At 48.1% G+C, this 25,415-nt stretch overlaps 1 protein-coding gene across 1 annotated transcript in view; it reads left to right on the forward strand.

The window, feature by feature from the left end:
• Window positions 1-25,415, forward strand: part of NUCB2 (nucleobindin 2) — a 311,719-nt gene that overhangs the window by 271,378 nt on the left and 14,926 nt on the right. Inside the window, exon 6 of the mRNA XM_086954143.1 lies at window positions 2,897-2,969. Within this exon, the coding sequence (XP_086810269.1) occupies window positions 2,897-2,969 (73 nt within the window). The remainder of the gene's footprint in view (window positions 1-2,896; window positions 2,970-25,415) is intronic.

Below are 25,415 nucleotides of genomic sequence, written 5' to 3' on the forward strand. Positions count from 1 at the left end.
TGCGTGGTATCACCCAGTTGCCCGTATTCCGTTTTTAAGAACGGAGGCGGACTTCATCCTACCCCAGAAATTATGTTCTGTGTTGCCGACAGGCATACCCAGAGACCTGTGCGATATTTAAACCGTTTTAACTGCTAGCTGGGCGTGGAACAGATTGCGGAGGCTCCTTGGGCTTAACACAATATATTCTCCAGCTCTACCACTTCCTAATTCTCTGTCTCCCTATCACAGACGAAATATCAGTACTTCGCATGTTAACCAAATTTAATATTACAAGGATAGAGGACCTATACACTGACGAGCATATCTTCTCCGTGACAGAAGGGGCCCAATTCCAAGATAGATAATTTATGGATACCTTTGTATTGCAACACATTCGTACTGCATTGAAAGCAGCGCTACCCACTTATCCAGTCGCACCTGCCCCCATGGCCCCACTGACATTGATTTTTGAGAGTGACACAGGCACTCACCTAATTTCCAAAATGTATAAATCATGTGCTAGTCTGCGACCAGTGACGATGTTAAAATACGCGCTGCATGGGAACAGGACCTAGATTGCCCCATCACAGACGATCAATGGGAAAAATGCTGCATGGCAAGTGAGAGAAGTATCCCTAAACAGTAGACACAAACTTATTCATTTTAAATTTCTATGCCGCTTATATCACACGCCTGCCATGGCGCATAAAATTGATCCCTCCAGACCCCACCACTGCTTGAAATGTCTTGCCCCACACGTGGATTTTGCCCATCTTACTTGGACATGCCCCAAACTACAGACATATTGGGAACAGATACATGATACATTAGGAGACATGGTGGGGATAACACTTATTCCCACACCGGAAATTGCGCTCCTGGGCTATACAATTAACTTCCCAAAAAAGGTCAGGAGATTTGCAGCACTAGGGCTATTACTGGCTAAACGGGAGATAGCGTTGCTTTGGGGCCAACGCACTGCACCTATTCCTCAGAACTGGTTACGTAGTTTGTCCTATTGTAATGTTAACTGCGATTTATATTCTTCTCTAATGCCAAGTTCGTCGCACCTAAAGGACATATGGGGACCATACAAGGCACACATTGAACGTGAACGCCAGAAATCTGCTTCCCAGGTTGAAAGCGGGATAGTCCCAGAGGGGGTGGGATGAGTGTGCAAATGTCTATTTGTTTATAATGTTTTAAAGTTTTTCTTTCTGTGACTTGTTGGAGATTCCCCCAAATTGCAGGATGTGTTTTTTAATCACTTTGTTTCCTTTGTTTTTTCTTTTTCCCTTATTGGACGTGGTATGGGTGATGGCGGCCCTCTTGGCTCGGAGGGCGGGGAGGGGGAGACTGACGGGTCCGACGTAGTCCAAATTTAATACTATGACCACTATGCCCATGTGCTTGACCCTCATTACATGAGAATTTCTGTATAAGACGATTGTTATGTGAATGGATACCGGACAATGTACCACCTTAAATCATTTGTGTTTAAGAGATGTATGAGTAAAATTGAAAATAAAGAGTTTAAAAAAAAAAAGTTTAGATAGCAAGTTGGAAAAGGGAGCCAGGGATAATTAAGCTGCTCTGAATGGGTGATGATAAATCCGCATTTTATCACTGGTGTGTGATTTCTAGTGTACTAATTCTTTTATTCATGCAACCCTCCTTCCTCCAGAGGACCGACCTTTCATCCTAGCTGTTTAAGCTTTATGGTTGTGTTTTTCATGTTGACTGAGAGAAAGAAACTGAACTAGACAATCTGATTCAGGCACAGCCCCTTGTTCCATGGAATGGCAATTAATGTTTTCTGTGCAAAGGGTGCTACACTATTCTCCTCAACTGTGAACCTAGCTCATCAGTCTAGGGGAATAGAACCTGTAAAAATAGGAACAGATTATGTACAAGATGAGCAACTGTTAATATTTTAAATCAGTCATGATCTATTATTCTACAATACTTTAAGAGGTAGTTTGTGCATTATGAAGAAATATACAAACATCAATTTCCCTTAATAAAGTTACACGTTCATATTGTGAAGTAGAAAAGTGTGTGCCTCACCATGTTCAGATTCTTTTCCCTGGTATTCCCCAATTGTACATTCGACAGGTTTAGTTCATTTGTATGGGCCAAATCCTTGGATTAACTTAAAATGAAGTGAAGTAGTGTGGCTCACTGGTTAGAGGCGGCAGACCCGAGAGCAGAGGACGGCCCGGGACCAGGGTTCGATTCCCGGCGCGGCAGGTGCGGCAGGTTTCTGGACCAGGGTCAGCGGACTCGATAATTCTCTCGCCTCGGTGCCCACTCTGATCAGCGATCACACTCGGCAACTCTGGGCATTAGCTTGCCTCATCTTCACTAACGGCCCCACCAGACCGTCGGGGATGCCTGGTCTCACCCTGGAGATACCCATTAAGGGACCATCTCTCAGGAAAGCCAGGAAGGGTTTCGCAGCGGTCGAAGCGCCTTGGGACCCTACGGGTAAGTATTGCGCTATATAAATGCCAATACATTTACATTTACATTTACAAAATGGTCAGCCTCTAATCACAGCAAAGCCTTATGACAGCACGGGTTTCACAACACGTACTTTCGCTGCTTGCAACATTCTATTGGCTAACATCCATATTCATGGGCCTTAAAAACAGTGGGATAATCAGTAACTTTATTTTTTCAAATGTAAGGGGTCACCCCTTTCCGCCTGTAAAATAATAATGTTAGCACTTGGCAGTGACCGCGTATCTGATGCCTAATTATTCTCTGACACATTTCAAGTAGAATTTCAAGTTTGTTTCTTTATGTGGATGCTTTGGCAGGATTGTAAGTGCTCCACACAAAAGAACTGAGATAAGAAGGTAATGAGATCTGGCATTGTTCCTAACATGTGAAACAATATCTGTCTTCTTAGCACATGGATCAGAAGAAATTACAGCAAGGAACACCCTTATCAGGACCTGCTGGGGAACTCAAATTTCACCCACGTATGTAGAATTTCTCAATTAATGTGTGAAATTTTCCAGGAAACCATCTATGTCCCCTTTACCTTGTTTTCTGAAATGTAACCTTACAGAGTACTAACGATGTATTTGCAAGCTTACTGTCCCAACACATTGTTCTATGTAACATGTATTGGTGTAATTACTGCAGTATGTTCATTACACAGTGTGTGTATGTGCGTGCGTGCGTGAGTGTGACTGACTCCCTGATTAATCGCATGGAGGGTAAAGGGCAGAAAAAACTAAAGTAGTCTTCTTTGTTCTTTATTCACGTGGGAGCAATGTGGAAATTTAGTGCATTGGTTATAGCGTCATGTTAAAAACTGCCGGTTTTGCGGGCGAAAGGCGTTCAGTATGGCAACCTGCATTTCAATAAAGACGAGCAATGGATTGTCCGAGCTGTGTCGGTCCTGTTGTCTGTTGTGGAACAGGCTGTAGAGCAATGTGGATTCGAGTGGCTGACGCCGGAAACAAATGCGCCCCCTTGTTCTGGTGCACCGTGGCTGTCGGCTCTAAATGCGATTTGTAAATAGCTACAAACCACGGCGCCCTATATATCTGGAGTGTCGAGGCACACCCAAGCTCACAGGTGAGCAGAGGTTCAGGCAATTGGGAGAGTGCTGGAAGTATTCATACTGCTTTACGGAACCCAAGACACGCATGTGTTTAAATTAACTGGATGCAGTGTGGGCTGTACCAGGGTGCTGTCGCAGGCAAAAGTGACTGTGTAACTCGCCGGACTGATGCGCAGTTGATGAATTCAAGGCAACATTTGACTTGGCTTATGGGAAGTGCAAGGCGAACATGTTTTACCTGGTACACCTAAATGACTTTGCATTGAGCGCTAGTTAACAGTAAGCTTTAATCAGCACCAGGGGCGGCTGGTGACATTTGAAAGTGGTGAGGCGTAAACTAATTTGCATATTGCACCGCAGCGATCGAGCGCAGCGAGCGAGCCCGAACCACCTTGCATCCATCCATACATCATTCATGCATCCACCCATCTATCCACCCACCCACCCTGCATCCATACATCATTCATTCATGCATCCACCCATCCATCCATCATGCATCCACCCATCATGCATGCATGCATTCATACATCATTCATACATCCACCCATACATCCACCCACCCATCCTGCATCCATACATCATTCATGCACCCACCCATCCACCCATCATGCATCCACCCATCATGCATGCATCCACCCACCCTGCATACATCATTCATTCATGCATCCACCCATCCATCATGCATCCGCCCATCATGCATGCATCCATACATCATTCATCCACCCATCCATCCACCCAACCAACCGTCCTGCATCCATACATCATTCATTCATGCACCCACCCACCCACCCATCCATCCATCATGCATCCACCCATCATGCATGCATGCATCCATCCATCCATACATCATTCATGCATCCACCCATCCATCCATCCACCCACCCATCCTGCATCCATACATCATTCATGCACCCACCCATCCACCCACCCATCCATCATGCATCCACCCATCATGCATGCATCCATGCATCCATCCATACATCATTCATGCATCCATCCACCCACCCATCCATCATGCATCCACCCATCATGCATGCATCCACCCATCCATCCACCCATCCTGCATCCATACATCATTCATTCATTCATGCATCCACCCATCCACCCACCCATCCTGCATCCATCATTCATGCATCCATCCATCCATCCATCATTCATGCATCCATCCACCCACATGCATGCATGCATCCATGCACCCATCCACCCACCCATCCACCGAACAATCATTAATGCACCCACCCTGCATCCATCCATCATTCATGTATTTTTATGACCATATGAAAATAAATTATGGACTCTAACAAGCCTTTAGGATCGATGTTGAAGGATGTGCCAGTTTACATATTGCATCACCCCTACCTTTTTATGCTGGAAACCTTCTACCGCCCATGTATTTGCCATCCTGTAAGCCCTAGGTATGTACTATACAAATTCACATACAAACATACACCAGCATGCATGCAATAATAAATGCATATATCATGCTATTCCGCCTCTACCGTTTGTTAACATTTTGAAATTGTATAACCTTAGTTCAAAGAGTACATTATATTTGTGGTGACAGTTAACTCATTTTCTCGAAAATGTTTATAAAATGAAATCTGTTGAAGGCTGTTGCTGCAACTATCAAAAAAGAAATTCTGAGAATGTTTACATTTCCAAAACCCCATGCCGTGAAATAAACGGGTGACCTGGAATAGACGCACACATTTCTGCAGCAGATGCTTTAACACACTGAACTATCTCAAGTCATTTGTGCAAGCTGGTTTACTGGAACACCGAAAAACACACACTCTTACCTTGCTGCCGGTCCCGCACACGTCACAGGCTCACAGCGCCCCTGGCCAATCCTGGCGCCAGGGGCACAGGTACCCTCTCGCCCGCAGCACGCCCATTAGGGCTCCTGATGGGCATGCGCAATGCCGCCAAAACACAAGTGCGCATGCGTGGGCAAGGGTAAAAATTCACCCTCCGTCCCCACGCATGCGTACTTGTGTTGCCGTCTGTACAATCATGTCAATGAATCAACATGACGCCCGCCCGGCGGTCTGACGTCATGTTGATTCATTGGCATGATTGTCATGAGGGAGCTGCAGGCGGCGTCGGGCAGGGGGGGCTACGCCCCCACGCCCCAATGGACGAACCGCGCCTGATCAGCACCATGATCTATGAATGGTTTAACAAATATTGGGTATGAGATTTTTCATAAGTTCAATTCCCACTCCCATGTCAGTGACTGTTTACCATTGAGGATGTTAATACTTTAACCAGTTTATGTATTTTAATTGCCATTGCACCACATGTGGATGAAAAACTTCCACTGGTAATGTTCCCTTGGGGTGGGTGTCCATGCGAGTCGTGCACTATCCATCAGGGGTTTTTAATTTTGACATTATGCATCAGCATTGTTCTGTTTTGCACCTTTGTGGTCTCATGAGGGGATCCAACACTGGTCGATAGTATTTTACTGGTCCCCGATCTTTAGTATCGCATTCGTGCTTGTTACTGAATGTAGTGCATATGCTAAATGTTATGCTGTTCAAATTTAGTAGTCGGACTCCCTGATAAATTGTATGGAGGGTTAAGGGCAGAAACATCTTAAGTAATCTTCTATGTTCATTAATCACTTGGGAGCAATGTGGTCTAAATAGTGCAATTGATATGGCGTTAGTCATGTTGAAAAAGGCCAGTTTAGCTCCATCTCAGTGGTGGTGGCCAGTGGGATTTTATAGTTAAGTTCGTGTTTCCATAGGAAATGTTTTTGTTGTGTTGCTAATAACTTTGGCGACGTTTGCCAAATCTCCTCAAAACTTTCCAGAAAAGTGCAACTTTTTGACTGGTTTGTGCATGGAAACTTTTGGGGTAATCCCGTATAGCAGGGGCCCAAAAAAAACAAGTGTTTTAAAACACGTTTTCCCAATTCATTTTCCCATAGTAACTTTAGATACATCTACACCTTAATCCCCTTAACGGATTTATACTAAGTTTGACCGAAAGCTAGATCTTGGCCCAGAAAGAATGCTTTTTGATTGTGGGGGATATATAGGGTTTGTTGATTCTCTAAGAACCCGAGGTACCCGGAGCTAACAACATACAATGGGTTTTCATTATGTACTGAGTATAGACCAATTTATAACGTGAAATATGAGAATGAAAAATGGGTAACGTATGTATTCCTGAAATGGGCACAAGATATGGAATTTAGGAGTAGTGGTTATTTGTTATTTGTACATGCCTGAATTTGTGTGTACTCGTATGATATGGAGGGTATTTTTCAAAGTGTCTTTCTTACACACCTGCTTACATTTGGACGGCACAAATGCATCAAAATTCAATTGTTTTTTTGTTTTTGTCCTCATCTCACCTTTAAGCGTAGTGCAGAATATTACAGCCGTTTTTTTGTATACCTAGGCTCCCTCCGACCGACTGCAGATGCTTAGGTCCCCAGACCAACTCCTTGTACTGGAGTCTTAAGGTGTAATCATAGGACTGGGAAGCCGTTAGTTTTTCATTCTCTACGTAGTCTCAATTCTTTACCCATGTTGATAAAAGGGTACCAGAGGCTACTTGAATTATTACCAACACTGGCCACATCCAGGCGAGCCATCACAAATGCAGAGTTCAGCCACTCCTCTGTTCTTGGGGGGTTGGGGTCTTTCCATTTCAGGCAGATTTCCCTGCGCGCCAATAAAATCAGACACAGTAACATACCTCTGTCCCTTACTGCAAGGGCTTTTATTGATACACGGTCATCCGCAAAGAAGACTAGAGTCTCATTAACTACGATGTTAATAGCAAAAGTCCTGCGAAGATATCTTCCCATCCCCTCCCAGAATGCTACCAGTTTTGCACAGTCAAAAAAAACATGAATATCGTTTGCTTTTGGGGGCATGCATCTATAACATTTCGGTTCCGGGATTTGGGCGAATTTTGCTATTTTAGCTGGGGTATAGTAGATGCGGTTGGGTACTGTAGAGAGCCACTCGGACTCTCCACTACATTGTTGCTTTTCCCCCACGCACGCACGTACAACCCCGGGGCGGGCTCGCGCCGGGGTATAAATAAACAAGCGGAAGACTGCTCGTGGTCTTTCCAGCTAACTGTTATCTAGTGTCTGTGTGCCCTTATTGCTTGCATTGTATAAGCACGTGGTAGGCCTCACTTACCACTTTACATTGGCGACGAGGCGGTCGTATGCCACGCGTGCCTGCCGCCTCCTGCTCATCCTGCTGTGTGTGATCCGGCCGCGGCGCCCAGCCGCTCCTGCACGCGGCACCCGGAGACCGAGACCCGCCCACGCGTCACCCGTGAGGGTGCGCCTTCAGCCGGCGGGACTCGTGGTGCTGGTGCGCAGCCTTCGCTTCCTGCGGGTGAGTGATCCTTCTGCCCCGCCTGCGCGCGCTCACCGCGCCCCCGCATCTCGCCGGCCGGCGAGAGGATTAAAGGCACCGGCGGAACCACGTGTTCGCGGCCCGGAGCAGGCCCGCCTCTTCTTCTCCTTCGGAGACCCCAGGGAGACGCCTCCGCCACGTGTGCGCGCTGGGCTCCGCGCGGCTCTCTCTCCCTCGGCACGCTATGTCAAGCATTGGCTGCTGCAATTCCGGCACACCTCTGCCTGGACACGGAACGCTGAGAAACAAACAAGCGTTGGCCAATGCACTCCGAGCCCCGCTCCTGCCCCTGAACAGGGGTTTCTATAAGGCCTGCTGCCCTGTGGACACGGCGATTAACTGAGAAAAGGGACAAACACTAGAGTCCATCACTACACCCAAGGTTACCAGCGTGCAGCAGACCCCGGGCACCCTGCTAGGTGCACCAACACGACCCCGGAAAGCACCACACCTCCTCAACAACAGCGCCACCATGAGTCAGGACGCTGGCGCAGTACAAGATGGCGTCGTCCAGCCTCCGCCACCTGCTATTCCCCCACAGGCCAACGCCCAGGCGGGGAACCAGGCCCCTGCTGGGCCCACTACTCCTGCACAGCCTGCCCACCTGCACGCCGGCGCAGCGCCCATCCCGCCATTCAGCGAAACGTCGGATCCAGCCACAGCTGCCCTCCGATGGAGAGCGTGGGTCGGACGCCTCAATCTATACTTCAAGGGAACCAGAGAAACCGATGGTACGGTGAAGAGGTCACTACTCATCCTCTATGGGGGTCAAGAAATCTACGACCTATTCGAGTCGCTCCCAAACACCGGTGCCGAGGACGACTACGACGCCGCGGTCGCGGCCCTCAACGCCCATTTTGATCCGCAGCTAAACAACGACTTCGAGAAGTTCAAGTTTAAGCGCGCCTGGCAGACTGAATCTGAATCCGTCGACATGTATTATGCCCGGCTCCGTCGACTTGCGAGCACATGCCCGTTCACAGACCCCAGGGAAGAGATCAGGGACCAAATAATTGTCGGATGTAAGTCAAAGCTTCTACGCAAATTGATCCTCAGGCAGCCAGGAATTTCGCTTGACGAGATCCTCGTCCTGGCCAGATCACATGAACTGTCGGATGCGAGGGCTGAAGAGATGGAGGTGGCGTTGCGCACTCCAGTCATCGTTCCAACGATGGCGCGAACCCCGACCATCAAGGAAGAGCGGGTGGACGCCATTCACCGACGATTCCCGCCAGCGAGGCAGAGACAAGGCCCTCCACGGACAAACCGCTGTGGGTACTGCGGTGAAGATCACCCGGCCGCCGCCACGTGCAGCGCCAGAGGCAAGACGTGTCTCAAATGTGGGCGTCTCAATCACTTTGCCGCCGTTTGCCGGGGAGGCAAATTCAAATCGGCAGGCCCACGGGCCCGTGCGGTGACGCAGCGGATTCACCAGCTGTCGCTCGACCAAGACCGGCCCCCGCCGGATACCGAAGCACAAGACCGTCGGCCCAGGTATGAGGACGACGAAGACGACGAGGTATACATCGTCTCCTATGTCAGCCGAGCATCTACGAAACGACGGCCTCCACCCATGTGCTCCATCACCGTCGACGGGACGAACGTCAATGCGCTGATAGACACAGGGGCATCCATCAACGTCATGGATTCGGAGCAGTACGACAGTATGTCCCCGAAGCCGACGCTGTCACCATCCACGGCAAGAATATACACATATGGAAGTACGGTACCGCTCCCGCTCCGAGGGGTAATCCAAACCACGGTTGTCAATGGAGACTACTCCACAGAGGCCAAGTTCCACATCACTGAAGGCAAGAAAGGCACCCTCCTGAGCTGCCATACCGCGGAAGATCTCGGCCTGGTTTTCTTCGCCAACCAGGTGCACCAGGCCCATGCTGACTTTATGCTCAAAGACTTCCCCGAGTTGTTCAAGGGCCTTGGCAAGCTCAAGGGGAGGAAGTTCAAACTTCACATAGACCCAACCGTGAGGCCAGTCGCACTCAGGCATAGGCGGGTACCCTTCAATCTACGGCCACAAGTAGAAGAGGAGCTACGGAAGCTCGAAGAGCTGGGGGTAATAGAAAAAGTGTCGGGACCGACACCTTGGGTCTCCCCGCTGGTCGTGGCCCCCAAACCGAAGCAGCCAGGAGCCATTCGCCTATGTGTGGATATGAGACTCCCAAACACCGCCGTCAAGCGCGAGAGGCATATCACGCCCACCATGGAGGACATCATAGCGGACCTCAACGGGGCGAAGTGGTTTTCGAAGCTGGACCTAAACTCCGGATATCACCAGCTAGAGTTGGAGCCGGCCAGCAGGTACATTACCACGTTTTCGACACATGTGGGGCTACGTCGCTACACCCGGCTCAGCTTCGGCGTGTCATCGGCAGCTGAAGTATTTCAAAACGCCATTCGGGAGGTGCTGTCCGGACTGACGGGCGTCATCAATCTGAGCGATGACATCCTTGTCTACTCATCAACCCTAGAAGAACATCACACCCACCTACGAGCAACCCTACAGAGGCTTGCCGACAGCGGGCTGACCTTGCATCGGACCAAATGTGCCTTTTACCAGGAAGCAGTGGACTTCTTCGGGTACACCTTCACCAGAGAGGGCCTCAAAGTAGACCCAAAGAAAGCGGAGGCGATCAAAGCGGCCAGCACACCTCGGAACCCAACGGAAGTGCGCAGCTTCTTGGGCATGGCCACGTACTGCGGCCGGTTCATCCCGAACCTGGCTGCCATCGCGGAACCACTCCGAGCCCTCACCCGCACTGATCAGAAGTGGGACTGGACCGCGGCCGCCAACAAGGCGTTCCAGAACATTAAAGCCGGTCTTCTGGACAACACCACCATGGCCTACTTTCAGCCAAGAAGGAAAACCGAACTGATTGTGGATGCCAGTCCCGTGGGGCTAGGAGCCGTTCTTTTGCAAGAGTATGGTCCGGAAGAATGGAGACCAGTCGCCTATGCCAGCAAGGCGCTGACGGACACGGAAACCAGGTACGCACAGATAGAGAGGGAGGCCCTGGCCATCAAATGGGCCTGCCAGCATTTTCATCTCTACCTCTGTGGACAGGAATTCACCGTGGTCACAGACCACAAGCCGCTCCTACCTCTCTTTGCTGGAACCTCAAGACTAGCCCCTCCACGGATCGAGCGGTGGGCCGTCCAGCTACAAGGCTATCGCTTCAAAGTGGTATTCCGGCCTGGCGCTCATAACCCCGCCGACTACCTGTCGCGGCATCCGGACATTGCCACACAACTGCCATCCAGAGAGGACGGAGAAGAAGTGGAGGAGATAGTGCATATGGTCACGCAGGCCGCGTGTCCCGAAAACATGACCCTTAAAGAAATCGGGGAAGCCACGGCGGGGGATGAAACCCTCACGAGAGTACGCCGAGCCCTCGAGGAAAATCAATGGGCCCGTTTCCTCGATGGTGCCTCGAGCCTTCGTCCGGAAGTCAGCCATGCGAGGCAGCAGCTCTGGCACGTTCGCAGTGAACTCAGTGTAGGAGAAGAAGGAGTAATCCTGCGAGGACACCTCCTCGTCATGCCGGAAAGCCTTCAACAACGCGCGTTAAGCCTAGCACATGTGGGACACCAAGGCATGGCCAAGACAAAGGCGCGCCTACGCAGCAAGGTGTGGTTCCCCGCGATGGACAACCAAGTGGAGGCGATGGTCCGGTCCTGCCATGCATGCACGATCACCGGGGGCGAACCCCATCCAGCACCAGTGATCACGGAAGATGCGCCCCGGGCTCCCTGGACCCAACTCAGCATTGATTTTGGCGGCTTCCCAGACGGGAGGCAGATGTTGGTGCTGGTGGACTCCTTCTCGAAGTTTCCCGTCGTGGAAGTCATTGCGTCCACCGCTTTCCCGCACGTCAGAAAGGTGCTAAACAAAGTGTTCGCAACCATGGGACTTCCGGAGGAACTGAAGTCAGACAACGGCCCTCCCTTTCAAGGGCGGGAGTTCCAATCATACCTGGACTCTCTCCGAATCAAACATAGGAAGATCACTCCGCTGTGGCCTCAAGCCAACGGAGAAGTGGAGCGACTGATGCGGACCATAAACAGAGCCCTGCGGATAGCTATGGACAATGGGGAAGATCCGGAGGCAGCACTGGATCAGTTTCTAGGAGCCTATCGGCAAACGCCGCACTCGACAACAAAGTGCGCCCCAGCTCACGTATTGTTCAAGCGGGCCCCCAGAGACGGCATACCCACAGTGAGCGAGTGGATGCCGGCAGAAAGAGATGCGGAGGCCACGCAAGCCAGGAGACGGGTCACCAATACCAAAGCAAGCCTGCACCGCCATGCCAAAGAGCCGGGCATCCAAGAAGGTGACGCAGTGGTCGTCAAAGATCGTTACCCAGGATGGAAGTTTCGAACACCGTTTGAACCAGAGGTGTGGAGAGTTGAAAGGGTGCACGGGACAATGGTCACGGCCAGGAGAAATGGACAAACAGTCACACAAAACATCTCCTGCTTCAAAAAGGCCACTGAAGCAGCCGTGGGACACCAGCGAGCGGAGGAAGCTGCAGAGGAAGAGCTAGTGCTAGGGGAACCAAGCTGTCCTAGGTCCCCGAGTCCTCTGCCAGGACCGGCACGTGGAGAGAGTCAACCGAGGCCAATGCCACCTGGCCTCAGCACCGAGCGGAGTCAGCCAAGGGCCTCAGAGGCGAGCGAAGATTCGAGGGCAACCCCGGCCGGGGCTGCCGAACCATCAGGGATCCGGAGCCGGCGATACAGCCTGAGGCCCAATCCGGTGCCCAGCCAACGGCTGAGGGACTTTGCATGGACATCTCCGTGAACTGTCATTCGAATGCCCGAGGGCAGAAAGAACTAAAACAAAGGAGGGATGTAGAGAGCCACTCGGGCTCTCCACTACATTGTTGCTTTTCCCCCACGCACGCACGCACAACCCCGGGGCGGGCTCGCGCCGGGGTATAAATAAACAAGCGGAAGACCGCTCGTGGTCTTTCCAGCTAACTGTTATCTAGTGTCTGTGTGCCCTTATTGCTTGCATTGTATAAGCACGTGGTAGGCCTCACTTACCACTTTACCGGTACAAATAAATGTTTTTTCTTTAAACTAGCTGATTTAGTAAGTTTATATAATAGATTTAAAGAGGGCTCTAATAACTCCTCAATTACTGCTTCAAAAGGAGTTTGTCTCCACACATTTTTACCCCCAATACTGACCTGTGTTTTTTGTAAAGTGGGTAGCTGTGGATTTTGGGCCTTAGCTCATCCAGCACATAGGAAAACATAATAAACCTGTACATTTTTGAAAAGTAGACAGCTAGGCGAATCCAGGAAGGGGTGACTTGCATGGCTCTCACCAGGTTGTTTTACCCAGAATCCCTTGCAACCTGAAACTTTGACCAAGTATTCAGATAAAAATAGTACGTAACTGAGTGGCTTGCTATTGGCTTTGTGGTTTGTAACTGTTTTTCTTGCTTTTGATGTGCTGGCTTTACGTGCTTTAGGCTGCACAGCTCAAGTTTGTACCTCCCATGCTAAAGCTGTGTTTCCAGTATTTTTCCATGAACTCCTTTTCGGTAATAAACAGGCCCTTAAATCGTGTTCTTATCTCCTCACATTTGCTGGGCATCCAAAGACGAAGGTCAAATGTCAAGCTGTTTTTTGTGGGAGCCTGGTATTTATTTTGATTTTAGCTGACTTCAACGTGAGAGCTTTGATAGGAAAGACCAATGCAGCGTATTTATTTATTTTTATTTGAAAGGTTTTATATAGCGCTGGCTAGACCCGGAGGTATCAGAGCGCTTTACATGAGTATCAGACCATTGTTGCAGGTTACATCGTTACAAAGGTTACACAGTTATTAGAGTATAGCTACATAGTTACATGTTCAGTCAAGACAAACAATAAGGGCATATGCGTAAGGGGAAAAAGCAGGCAAGGGGAGCGATTCAGGGGAAGGGGTTAGGAGCAGGGGAAGTAGACAGAGAATGAAGGAGGGAAAGAGGAGGGGGAGGGTGAGAGACAGCATGAAAAAAGAGTGGGGAGGGTGACGGTGACACAAATCGGTACACGAGTAAAAGCTGCATCCAAAGTCCAGTAAGCTGTGATCCCAGGTGAAGTGGTATCATTCCCCCAACTCAGATGCGAGAGACTCCCTTTACACACTGGACTCTCTCAGAGGGGTCTCTGAGGCTCCAAGGACTTCCTACTGGGTCCTTCCCAAAAAGGGGAGAGGGAGTGCTTTGGCAAGGGGCGCCATACCATTACTCAACTGTAAGTGGCTCCCTTAGCGCTGTGGACTCTCTCAGAGGGATCTCTGAGACACCAGAGTATAAGTAGTTGGATCTTTCCCCAACAAGGGGAAAAGGAGTGCTTAGTTAAAGGGCACAAGGGACAGGCGGCTAGGGGGCGTAGCAGGCAAGGTGAGAGATTAAGAGGGGAGGGAATAGGACCTGGGGAAGTGGACAAAGAATGAAAGAGGGAAAGCGGTTTGGGAGGGTGAGAGAGAGCATGAAAAGTGTGGGGGGGGGGGTTGGGTGCTTTACGCGGTTGATTCTCACAGAGGGGTCTCTAAGACTCCAAGGTCTACCTACTGGATCCTTCCCCAAGGGGGGTGACCCGGGGGGTGAGGATGTGAAGACAGCTAACAAGAACCTGAATAAGCGCATCATGGCTGCTCTAGACCAGGTTGCCCCGCTTGCCCCGGTTAGATCAGAGGGACGTGCCTTGAAATCGGCATCCTGGTACACAGACGAGATGCGAGTGGCCAAGAGTGCATGTAAACGCGCAGAAAGACAGTGCAGATTAGACTATGGTGCTCAAACCAGGATGGACTATCTTGTAAGTAGGCGCAACTATCCTAGACTAATCAGAAAGGCTAAAAAGCAGTATTTTGATACAAAGATCAAGGAGGCAGAAAATTCCTTGAAGGAACTGTTCTTAATTTATAAATCGCTCTCGGTCGGAAAGCCTGCAGCAGTCCCAGAGGAATTCTGCACGGTGGATAGCTGTAACCGAGTAGCAGAGTTTTTTGCTAATAAAGTGGCAACTATTTACTCTGCCTTTTCTAGTCAAGCCACCACAGCCTCCGAGATTGTAGAGGATTGTGGGGTAAGAGGGGGAGACCAGGTGCTAACTGCCTTTGTCACCCCGCCTACTGAAAATCTCATTCAGATCTGTGATTCGATAAAATCAGGCTCCCCAAAAGATCCTATTACCCCTAGGCGCCTGATGGACAGTTTGCCTACTTTGGAGCCGTACATCCGCCACCTGCTGGATATTTCTTTTGGGACTCATTCTGTCCCTGAGGCCTGGAAGCGGGCGGTAGTCCTCCCGCTTTAAAAGAAGCCCAATATTAGTTATGATAGGCTGGACAATCTGCGCCCTATTTCTCTTTTGCCGTATAGGGCAAAGGTTGCTGAAAAAATTGCGAACCTTCAGCTTATGGACTTTGTAGAGGAAGCGTCCTTGCTCCATGACTCGCAGTTTGGTTTCCGTCCGCGGCACTCGACGGAGTCAGCACTACTAATGGCAGTAGAATCCTTACGGCAGGGAGTGGATGAGGGCCAGACTATGGCTCTGATCCTCTTGGACCTAAGCGCAGCATTCAACACTGTAACTCATTCCATCTTGCTACAGTGTCTGAATGATGGAGGAGTTTCAGGGGCTGCGCTTGGATGGATCCGATCCTTCCTGACAGGCAGATGCTTCCATGTCCGCCAGGGAGAGTGTTACTCTAGGGAGATTGGGTTGGGCCAGGGTGTGCCGCAAGGCTCGTCCCTGAGCCCGACCCTGTTCAATTTGTATGTCTCCCCGCTGGCGGCTATAGTTGAAAGCTATGGACTTCGTCTGGAGTCCTACGCCGATGACACGCAGCTGGTCATCTCCCTCTCGCGCGCACCTGGTCTGTTGACGGACAATTTCAGAGTGTGTATGCAAGAACTGGCAACCTGGATGTCCGCCAACTGCCTGAAACATAATGGCAGCAAGACCGAGGTGCTCGTGGTGGGGGGATGTCCATCTGTGTGGACGTCGGCGTGGTGGCCGCCCTGCCTTGGAGAAACGCCTGTTCCCCGCCAGGAGGTTAGGAATCTTGGGGTGTAGTTTGATACCGACCTAGCCTTGGGCCCCCAGATTGGCCGCGTGGTGGGGACATGTTTCGGAGTTCTAAGAACTCTGAGAAAGGTCTTGGATTTCCTGCCCATTTCTGCTCGTCGGACGCTGGTGCATGCTTTAGTCACCTCACGCCTGGATTACGGCAATTTGTTGTATCTGGGGGCCACGGGAAAAGCTCTCAATCGCCTACAGGTGCTACAAAATGCGGCTGCCCGCCTTATTTTGAGGCTTCTTAGAAGATCTTCCTCTAAGGCAGCACTCCAGGCTCTGCACTGGCTTCCTGTCATGAGCAGGGTGGAATTCAGAGCCCTGGCCACGTGTCACCGCATCCTGGGTCGCAAAGCCCCTGCCCCGCTACAGAGCCTGGTGACCAGGTATGAGCCTACTAGGTCTCTGCGCTCCTCCTGCACAGGTCTTCTGAAAATTCCTAAAATTAGGAAAGCGCGTATGGGGGGAAGGTCGTTCAGGTATCTGGCAGCGAAGCAATGGAACGACCTTCCGCCAGAGTTACGCTTGGAGTCATCTGAACTCATGTTTAGAACAAAACTTAAAACTCACCTATTCAGACGGTAGACGGTTGTGCTGGCTGCTGGACTGCTTACCCCACTTTTTAAAGCGCGGGGACACGCCTGTAGGCGTACACCAGGGGCTTTACAAATATCCCTAATAATAATAAAAGGGGGAGCGGGAGTGCGTTGGCAAGGGGTGCTATACCATACCATAGCTGTGTGCGGTTCCCTTGATGCTTTGGACTCTCTCAGAGGGTTCACTGACACTCCAGAGTAAGAATATTAGATCTTTCCACAACAAGGGGAGAAGGAGTGCTTAGTCAAAGGGCAATAAGGGACAGGGGGCTAGGAGAAGGGCCGGAACTGGCAGGTCAACAGAGGTGGGAACAAACGGCAAAAGAAAATCGCATTAATTACAGAAAGATGACACATACAATACCCGGTTAAATTAGCGATCCAGAAAAGACAATTTCCACGAAAGGCAAGGGTCAGGGAGGACAAAGGGAGGGAGTCAGCGAGTTGAACAGACCCACAAGGAAGAGATACGGATAGCAGAAAAGGAAATGAATACGTTGTAGAGTCACTCAGGAGATAAATGCAAACGCAAAAAGCTCAGAATCACAAAATGGTGATATCAAGTACAAAGAACTACTACATATACTAGTGGTTATTTTTTTATTTTTTTATTTTTATTTTTTATATATTTTATTTGGAGTCAAAAATACATCACAGAAAAGAAAAGATTTTTAAAAGTACATATTTTGATCATTCAGGACATAGGCTTAATAATTAATTCTCATATTCTTTAAATACAAAAGACAAATACTCAATCCAAACGTGTATTAGATAAATAGTTAAGACTTCTAAAATGGAAAAGCTCATGTAAAATCATCAGAATATAAATCGGAGGGGGAGACAAGGTGCATAATTATATTTCCAATATTAATAGACAACCAAATATGCGGATTAACAATTCATACATCTTTTACATAAGTCTCCCTCCAATTGGTTACCGGGGCCCAGAACCTTCTTCCGAAGTCCCGTACTTCCCCCTCTTATATTCATATAGGCAGGTCTCAATATTATGTATACCAAGGAATCTAGATAGCCACATTTGAAAGGATGGTGCAACAGTGTCCTTCCAACCCGCAGAAATCAAGATCCTAAGAACGGCAACAGAGATAAATACCAATGCTTCTTCTTCCTTGCCCAAATTTAAATTCGAATCTGTGCCCAGAATCATCAGGGTAGGGGATAGATCGATCTTATGACCTAGCAGCCCCTCCCATAGCTTTTCAATCTCTTTTTTCACTGGAGTCAAGAGAGTACAAGAGAAGAACATATGCAGTAGGTCTGCTTGACCCCCCCCACATCTTGGGCAATTATCATCCGCTCTAGCCCCCCATGTGTGTAGTTTTGCCGGGGTATGGTATAGGTTAAATACCGTTTTATAGTGTTGAGCTCTTAGGTTTGTAGCTTTGAATATTCTTTTATTCAATGCTATAGCCTGGTCAACATCTACATTCGGGTTCCCTAATTTGTTAGACCATGCAACCTCTGTTTTATCAACATCATCCTTGATCTCAGCCCGGAGGATGTTGTATAAAGGCTTGATTTTACTGCATCCTTTGGACAATGCTTCCAAGAGGGGGCTATTTTCAGGGGGTGGTGGCTTTGGTTTAATGGACTTCAGGGAACGGTCAACCTGGGTATAGGCGAACCAGTGATTATCTGGGATACCGTGCCTCTTTTGTAATGCCTCAAAACTCATGAATCCTTCTACCTCCATTATGTCTCGAAGTGTATTAATGCCCAGTTCCCTCCAAATTTTTAAAACCCTTCCAATCCCAAGCCTCGAAAAGAGGCTGAATCTGTAGATGTGGATACAAGCATTAATTTTGGGGATATTACACAGTTTTCTACTGGCCTTCCATACCCTCCAAGCGCTATCAATAATCTTGTATCTTGCTTTTTTATAAAATCTTCGTTCTACTTCACATAACATGATACCAGTAGCCTTTCTTCCCAATAATAATTCATAAATGGAGGGGGGTTGATATGCTTCTGGTCTAACATTATCAATGTTAACATCTAATTGAAATAATATTTTCATTTGTATTAGAAGACCGGTCCAATGGTATAGCCTTAGGTTGGGGAGATCCAAGCACCCCCTTTCCCGCTGGAGAGATAAAAGACTTGTTGACCTTCTTACTTTGCCATATTGCCAAATAAATTTGATGAAGACCGATTCCAATTTTGACTTTATTTTTTTCCTCTATAAATAGTGGTATGGCTCTAAAGAGATATAAAAGCTTCGGGAACATAGTCATCTTGACTGCATTTATCCTGCCAATCAAAGACAGGTGTAGTCCATCCCATCTTTTTAGGTCAGTCTCTATTGATTTTATCAGTGGTAAATAATTACCCTCCACTATCTTCTCTACAGAAGCCTTAATTGTGACCTCCAGATATACTGCTGCATCCACATATCTAGAGTCTGCCTTTACCACATTCCCTGTGCAAATTATCTGGGTCTTTGCTTCGTTTAATAGGTAACCTGACTTGGAACCAAATTGTTTTGTCAGATCGACCAACGTTGACATTGCTTGTTGGGGTTCTTCAGTAAAGACAGCCAAATGATCGGCATAGGCTAATATTTTATTTTCAAATCCATTTATTACCACCGGTTTTAACCTAGGGCATCCCAGTATTGCCTGAATAAGTGGGTCAATATATAGGGAGAAAAGAATAGGGGAACACGGGCATCCTTGCCGGGTTCCTCTTTTAATGTTGAAAGTATCAGATTTCTCACCCATGACCGTGACTCTTGCCACAGGATTGAGATACATCGCTTTTAGAGCTCTGATAATTTTTTGCCCAAAACCTCTCCCTATCAAGATTTCCCACAGATAGCTCCATACCACACGGTCGAAAGCCTTTTCCGCGTCTAGCAGGATCATGGCGACTTTCCCCCCCCGTGACAGCATGGGCGTCAAATATGGCTATTGCTCTGCTTGCATGATCGGTGGTGCCTCGTCCAGGGACAAACCCATGCTGCCACGGAGAGACCAGACCGCCAATGACCCTGCCCATTCTAGAGGCCCATATTTTGGAATAAAGCTTTGTATCGGAATTAATCAAGGACATCGGCCTATAAGACCCCGGATTCTCGCTGGGTTTCCCTTTTTTGTGGAAGATAATGATGTTTGTCTCTTTCCAAGATTCCGGGGTTTCTCCCTTGTATACTATCCCATTAAAGAGGTCAACTAATAGGGTTATGATTTCGGATTCAATACATTTGTATACCTCCAAGGGGAGGCCATCCGGGCCGGCGGCCTTCCCTGAAGCCAACTCCTGAAGGGCAGTTTTAACTTCCAGTTCGGTAATGTCTCTGTCCAGTTCCTCTTGAAGGGAAGGATCAAGACAGGGACCAGAATCTTCTAAATTCGTATAATGCCCCGATCATTGTTTCTTCGTCATATAATTTTTTTATAAAAGTCTCTAAAGACACGAAGGATGTCTGTTGTTTCTGTGTACTCTCTACCCCTTTCTTCTATCTTTTTAATAGTGTTTTTTGACCGTTCCTGCCTAAGTCGCAGGGCTAAGGCTCTGCTGGCGTGTTTTCCAGTTTCATATCGACTGGATCTTGTAGCCTGATATTCACCCATCGCTTTCTGAGTGGAGATTTTCTGGAGATCTGCCTTAATTGTCGTAAGTGCTTTATGGCTGCTGCTACCGTCTCCCCCTGATGCAATGACTTTTACATGCTCTTCCTCGATATTCATGAGTCTATCAAGTAATTTTTCTTCTTTTATTCTATCATCTTTTCTTATTTTGGTCGAATAGCTAATAGTTTCTCCCCTCAAAGCTGCTTTAAAACAATCCCACACTATGTTCCTGGTAGAGCTATATCTATTGGCCGAGAAAAAGTCATCTGCCCAGCTCTTAATATGGGCAGTAAATCTGGCATCCTCCAGCAATCTCCTCTCAAAAGACCATGGTGGTCTATTTGTTCTACGGTAGCTCCTTTGATAAGTTATTACTAAGGGGTTATGGTCAGATAGTATTCTTGGTAGTTTAGTAATAGTTACCTTATTTATCTCTGGTGTAGAGATAAAAAAAATAATCCAGTTTAGAATGCTTCTGAGCAGGATTGGAAAAATATGTGAAACCAGATTTATTAGGCTCCTTGACCCCCCAGATGTCCACTAGACCTATTGATTCTTTCAGGGATTTGATTGCCCTGTAAACTCGTGATTTTCGGCCATTATATTTTACATTATTCTCCCAGCTAGCAGAAATATTTAGATCCCCACATATTATTACAGGTACAGCCCAACCTGCAAGTTCGATCTCTAAAAAATCAAAGATTTCTGAGTCGTCGCAATTCGATCCATAAATTACACAAATGGTAAATCCTAATTCCAGCTCGGCAATCACCCATCTGCCATAGCTATCCGCTTTTACCTTCTTAATCCCCCCCAAGGTTTTCTTTATCAGAATAGCTACCCCTCTGACCATTGAGGTTTGCAGTGAGCACACAACCAGGTCAAATCCATTTATTGACATGAGATTTCGTTTTGCCCATGGGAGGTGCGTTTCTTGGAGGCATAACACATCAATTTTATTAAATTTGACAAAATGATTCATCCTTTGTCTTTTCCTCCAGTCATTTAGCCCTCCGATATTCAATGTACATATTTTAATGTCTGACATCTTTTATTTCTAATTTGACCTTTTGTCATCATCTGCCTCTTAGATTTGGTATTATCTTTCGACTGAATTAAGTGGTTCCTGTGTCCTAATATGATCTTGGCCATAGCGATGCATCCTGAACTCCATTTTATGTCTTTTTTTCATTTTTTTACCCCCCCCCAAGCCCACCGACCACACCCAACCCCCTCTTCCTCCCACCACCCCCCACCCTGTCCACCCAGCACACCCACCTACACTGTGAAGCGCACAACACTTGTTTGTGCGTGTGATGGTCATGCAGTTGCAAATGAGGATACCAAAATTCCATGATTAGTTACAAAAAAGTTATAGCCGGGAAAAAAGAACAACTACCATAATTATGGCAAAACCAGCTTAAACACCTCCTAACCAAGCTGACCACACATGAGGAACCCACGCATTACATTCCCTTTTTTCATTCTGACCATTTACTATTATTTGTCTAGGCTATCCAAATATTCTTTGGCCTTAATCTCAGATGAGAAATATAAAGTCTTCCCTTCATTAATAACCTTAAGCTGGGCTGGATTTATTAGAAAGGCTTGAAGTTTCTTATCTTGAAAAGGCTTTATTAGCCCTCTTAACCGCCAGCGTCTTTCCACTGTCACATGGCAAAAATCAGGGCGGACAAAGAAAGAAACACCATTGCAGTTCTTCTTTGCATCTGGTCTTGCCCTTTCCGAGATTGCCTGTCGGAGTACAAAGTTCCCCAGAAAAATCAGCACTGCCCTGGGTTTATCTCCTTCTTTAGTATTTTTTCTTATTTTAAAGGGAATACGGTGGACTCACTGTATCTCTTTGGTCCAATCCCATCCGGGCAATTCAGGGAAAGCCTGTTGGAAAAGTTTCACAATATATGCTCGGATGTCTGACCCTTCTCTTCTCTCCGGAATTCCTAGGACTCTAAGGTTATTCCTTCGGAGACGATTCTCCATCTCCTCCAGCTTCCATTGTATGTCTGTAACTTGGGAGCATTGAGCCTCGACTTTTACCGTAGCAGCTGCCATCTCAGTCTCTGTAGCGACCACCCTCTCCTCTAGATTTGACACTCTGTCCCCAGTGGTGGCGCAAGCCTTGGAGAGCTTTCCCACTACCCCCTGCATTTTTCTCATGGCAGCCTGTGATTTTCTGCTGTCTTGGCGTGTCTCCTCGCGGTGTGCTAATATCTCCTGATGGATTGTCTCAAGTAGTGACATTTGAGCTTGTTCCAGATGAGGGCTTCCTAGTAGCGGTTGTGTGGAGGAATGATCCTAGGTGCGCTCCTGATGCTCCTGATGCTCCTGATGTTCCTGGTATTCCATCTCTTGACTCCAGTCGGCTTTTTTTTTCCTCAAGGCTGTGGTCGGGATATTATCCTCCAGATCAGTGTCCGTCTCCACACAGGAGCTACGTTCCTCATCCTCATCAGACCATTCTCCTCCGTCGGAGACCGAAAAGAATGCCTCACTGGGGTCATTTTCTTTGTCGCCGCCGCCCCCTCCTATAGCACCATTTAGTATCAATTCATCTTTAGTAGTAAGGGGGATTAAGGGTTCAGATAATGCTCCATCTGTATTACTAGTGTCTCCCCTAGTAAATTGGGTGCCTGTGTCCAGCCCCTGTGCCTCAATTATAGCATCACCGTTTTTGTTTAATATAGGGGCTGAATTTAAACCCACTGCCTTAGTTACATTCTCCACTTCATTCTCGACTTCATTTATCTCAATAGTCTCGATCTCCATTAATGTTCCTGCTGTTGATAATGGGGTTGGCATTTGGGTCTTGGGGGAACATGGCTGGTTCAAGTCATTTATAATCTCATTCGTTTTACTCTCAGCAATATCTTTGCCCCCCTTCTCCTTACCCGCTTTTACCAGGAGGTCCAAAACTGATGCATTTGCCAACCAGGTCTTGGGGGCCCCCTGCTGACGTTTTTTTTTGTTGCACATCGGGTAAGGTGGTGGTCTCATCACCGCAAGAGTTGTCGGGGGCTGCATTACCAGCTTCTTCTTTTTGCATTTTCTTTCTCTGCGTTGTTTTGAGCCCCTGATTAACTTTGGGCGCCATTACAGACAGAGTAGTCTGCCTAAAGTGCTTCACTGGTTGACGGGCTTGTCTGCAATCACTGGGCGCTGCTTCGCTTTCTTTTTTCCCCTTGCTCCTGCTTCTGCCACAGCAGCCCCTCGGTCGCGCTTGTTTCTGCTCTGGCTGCTGGTGTAGAGCGGCACTTCCCCAGCCGCCTCCGTTGTTCAGTGTCAGGGCTCTCCTCCACGGCTGACTCCGCGCTTGGCTCCGCAGCTGACTTCGCAACTGACTCCGCCTCTCAGCAATGCGGAAGGCGAAGGTAGCAGGTAGAGACCTCCGGGTCAGCCGAACCGCCCGCAGAATCAACTTGGCCACCACGGCACAGGTGAGAGTCAGCATCCCACCCAGCCCTCCGAAAGCCGGTGAATGTTTTTTCCGCGAGTATTATTCAACCGCGGTTCTTCACATCCGATAGCATGCTACATCAGAGTGCGGATTCCCAGTGCATGTTGCTTGGTCCCGGGCGGGTTTCCCGTCTGTATCCTCACAGCTGAACTGCACCGGCTGTTCAAGCGGCCGCCATCTTGCCACCTATACTAGTGGTTATTGTTGTAACTATGCAAAATAGTAAATTCATTCAGAGTTCTATTATCACAACGATTAGGATAAAAAAGATTGGATGCTACTTTTCAACAGATTGAACGGATAAATAAGACATCCAAGGGGGTAGAGAGGGGGAGGGAGCTGAGATAGGTTATAGGACAGACAGGGGCCTGCGGGGTAGAAATAGATAAGGCTGTCCAGCCGAGGAGTAATTTCTGAGGGTCGGCAGGATGAAGTCCGACGGACCGAGGGAGAGGACAAGAAACAACAAAATTGTAGCTCCATTCGCGCTCCGCCATTTTGCGCCATCTATGGGTCATTTAACAATTCGGGGATTTGGGGTTAGGTAACATTCTTTGGATGCTGCGGTCCCCTCTTCAGCCAAGCGTACTTTCTCCATGAAGCCTGCTTGTGCCCTTTTTAGTACGCGCGCCTAGCGTTGCAGTGTACAGCACTGCTCGCATAGCGTGAGACCTCATGTAGGGGGTTTCAAAACGTAGCTAAGAATCACACATGCTCGTGTGAGTGCTTTTTCTTTTCTCCTACGCTATTGGCCTTTGCGTGCGTCTTTTTAACAAAGACAGCACGCAATTGGCCAAAGGCGGGCGCATTGCTCCGCCCATGGCCTATTTGTGTCGGTTACCCGCACAGGCCACATCTGTTTTCAATTATCGTGCCCAGACATGGGCGCCATAATTGAAAACAGATCGCTCTCTGTGGCGCGCGCGCACCACTCGACTTTTGTTTTCAATATCAGATCACTAATATTTTGGCAAATATAATCTCCGATTTCTCATATGTGAGGTGCGTTTTTGAGCTAAACAAAACTTTTTTTATGGATACTGCATGAAAAACAACATTTCTATGCAAAATATCTGCACACATGAAAAATAAATTAAAAGAGAGTGGTATTTAAAACAATCTGTTTAGGAATGGAGCATAAATATCTTAAGTACAGCATGGGAGCTCTCTGCACTCTAATTATGGGGTCTTATTTACTTACTGGTAGCCAGAATGCCAATTTTCCTTGTTTGCATGAGAGCCTGTGGCACAGCATTGACGTTGCCATGCTGCTTCAGTTCCTGAGGTTTCAGCGCACCCCGTCACGTGACTTCACCTTATTGCTTCCTCGTGCGTGCAGATTCCGGGTTTGCTGACGCATCTGGAAGCTTTGTTTTACTAACCTACGCCAAGCTCAGCTCTGTTATCTGACTGAACCTGTACACATTCAGTAACTGTAGAGAGAGGGATTGCTTTTCTATGAGGCACCTGAGTGCCCGCCCCATTCACTGCGCACCCCTCCCAGCAGTGAAAGATCCATCAAGGAAGCAGGTCAACCCGGACTCTTGAAACAACAGAAGAACACACACTTCAAATTAATCACAGACGCAAACTCAGCCGCACAGGCCTTTACCACTGTTCTGTCTTTTGAGCCCTATGAAGCAAATTTCCATCAACGTTCTCTTTGTACAGAAATCAAATAAATGAAATAAGTTCACCAGCCTGG

The sequence above is a fragment of the Lissotriton vulgaris genome, chromosome 2_1 (assembly GCF_964263255.1).
Source record: "Lissotriton vulgaris chromosome 2_1, aLisVul1.2, whole genome shotgun sequence".
Classification (NCBI taxonomy): Eukaryota; Metazoa; Chordata; class Amphibia; order Caudata; family Salamandridae; genus Lissotriton; species Lissotriton vulgaris.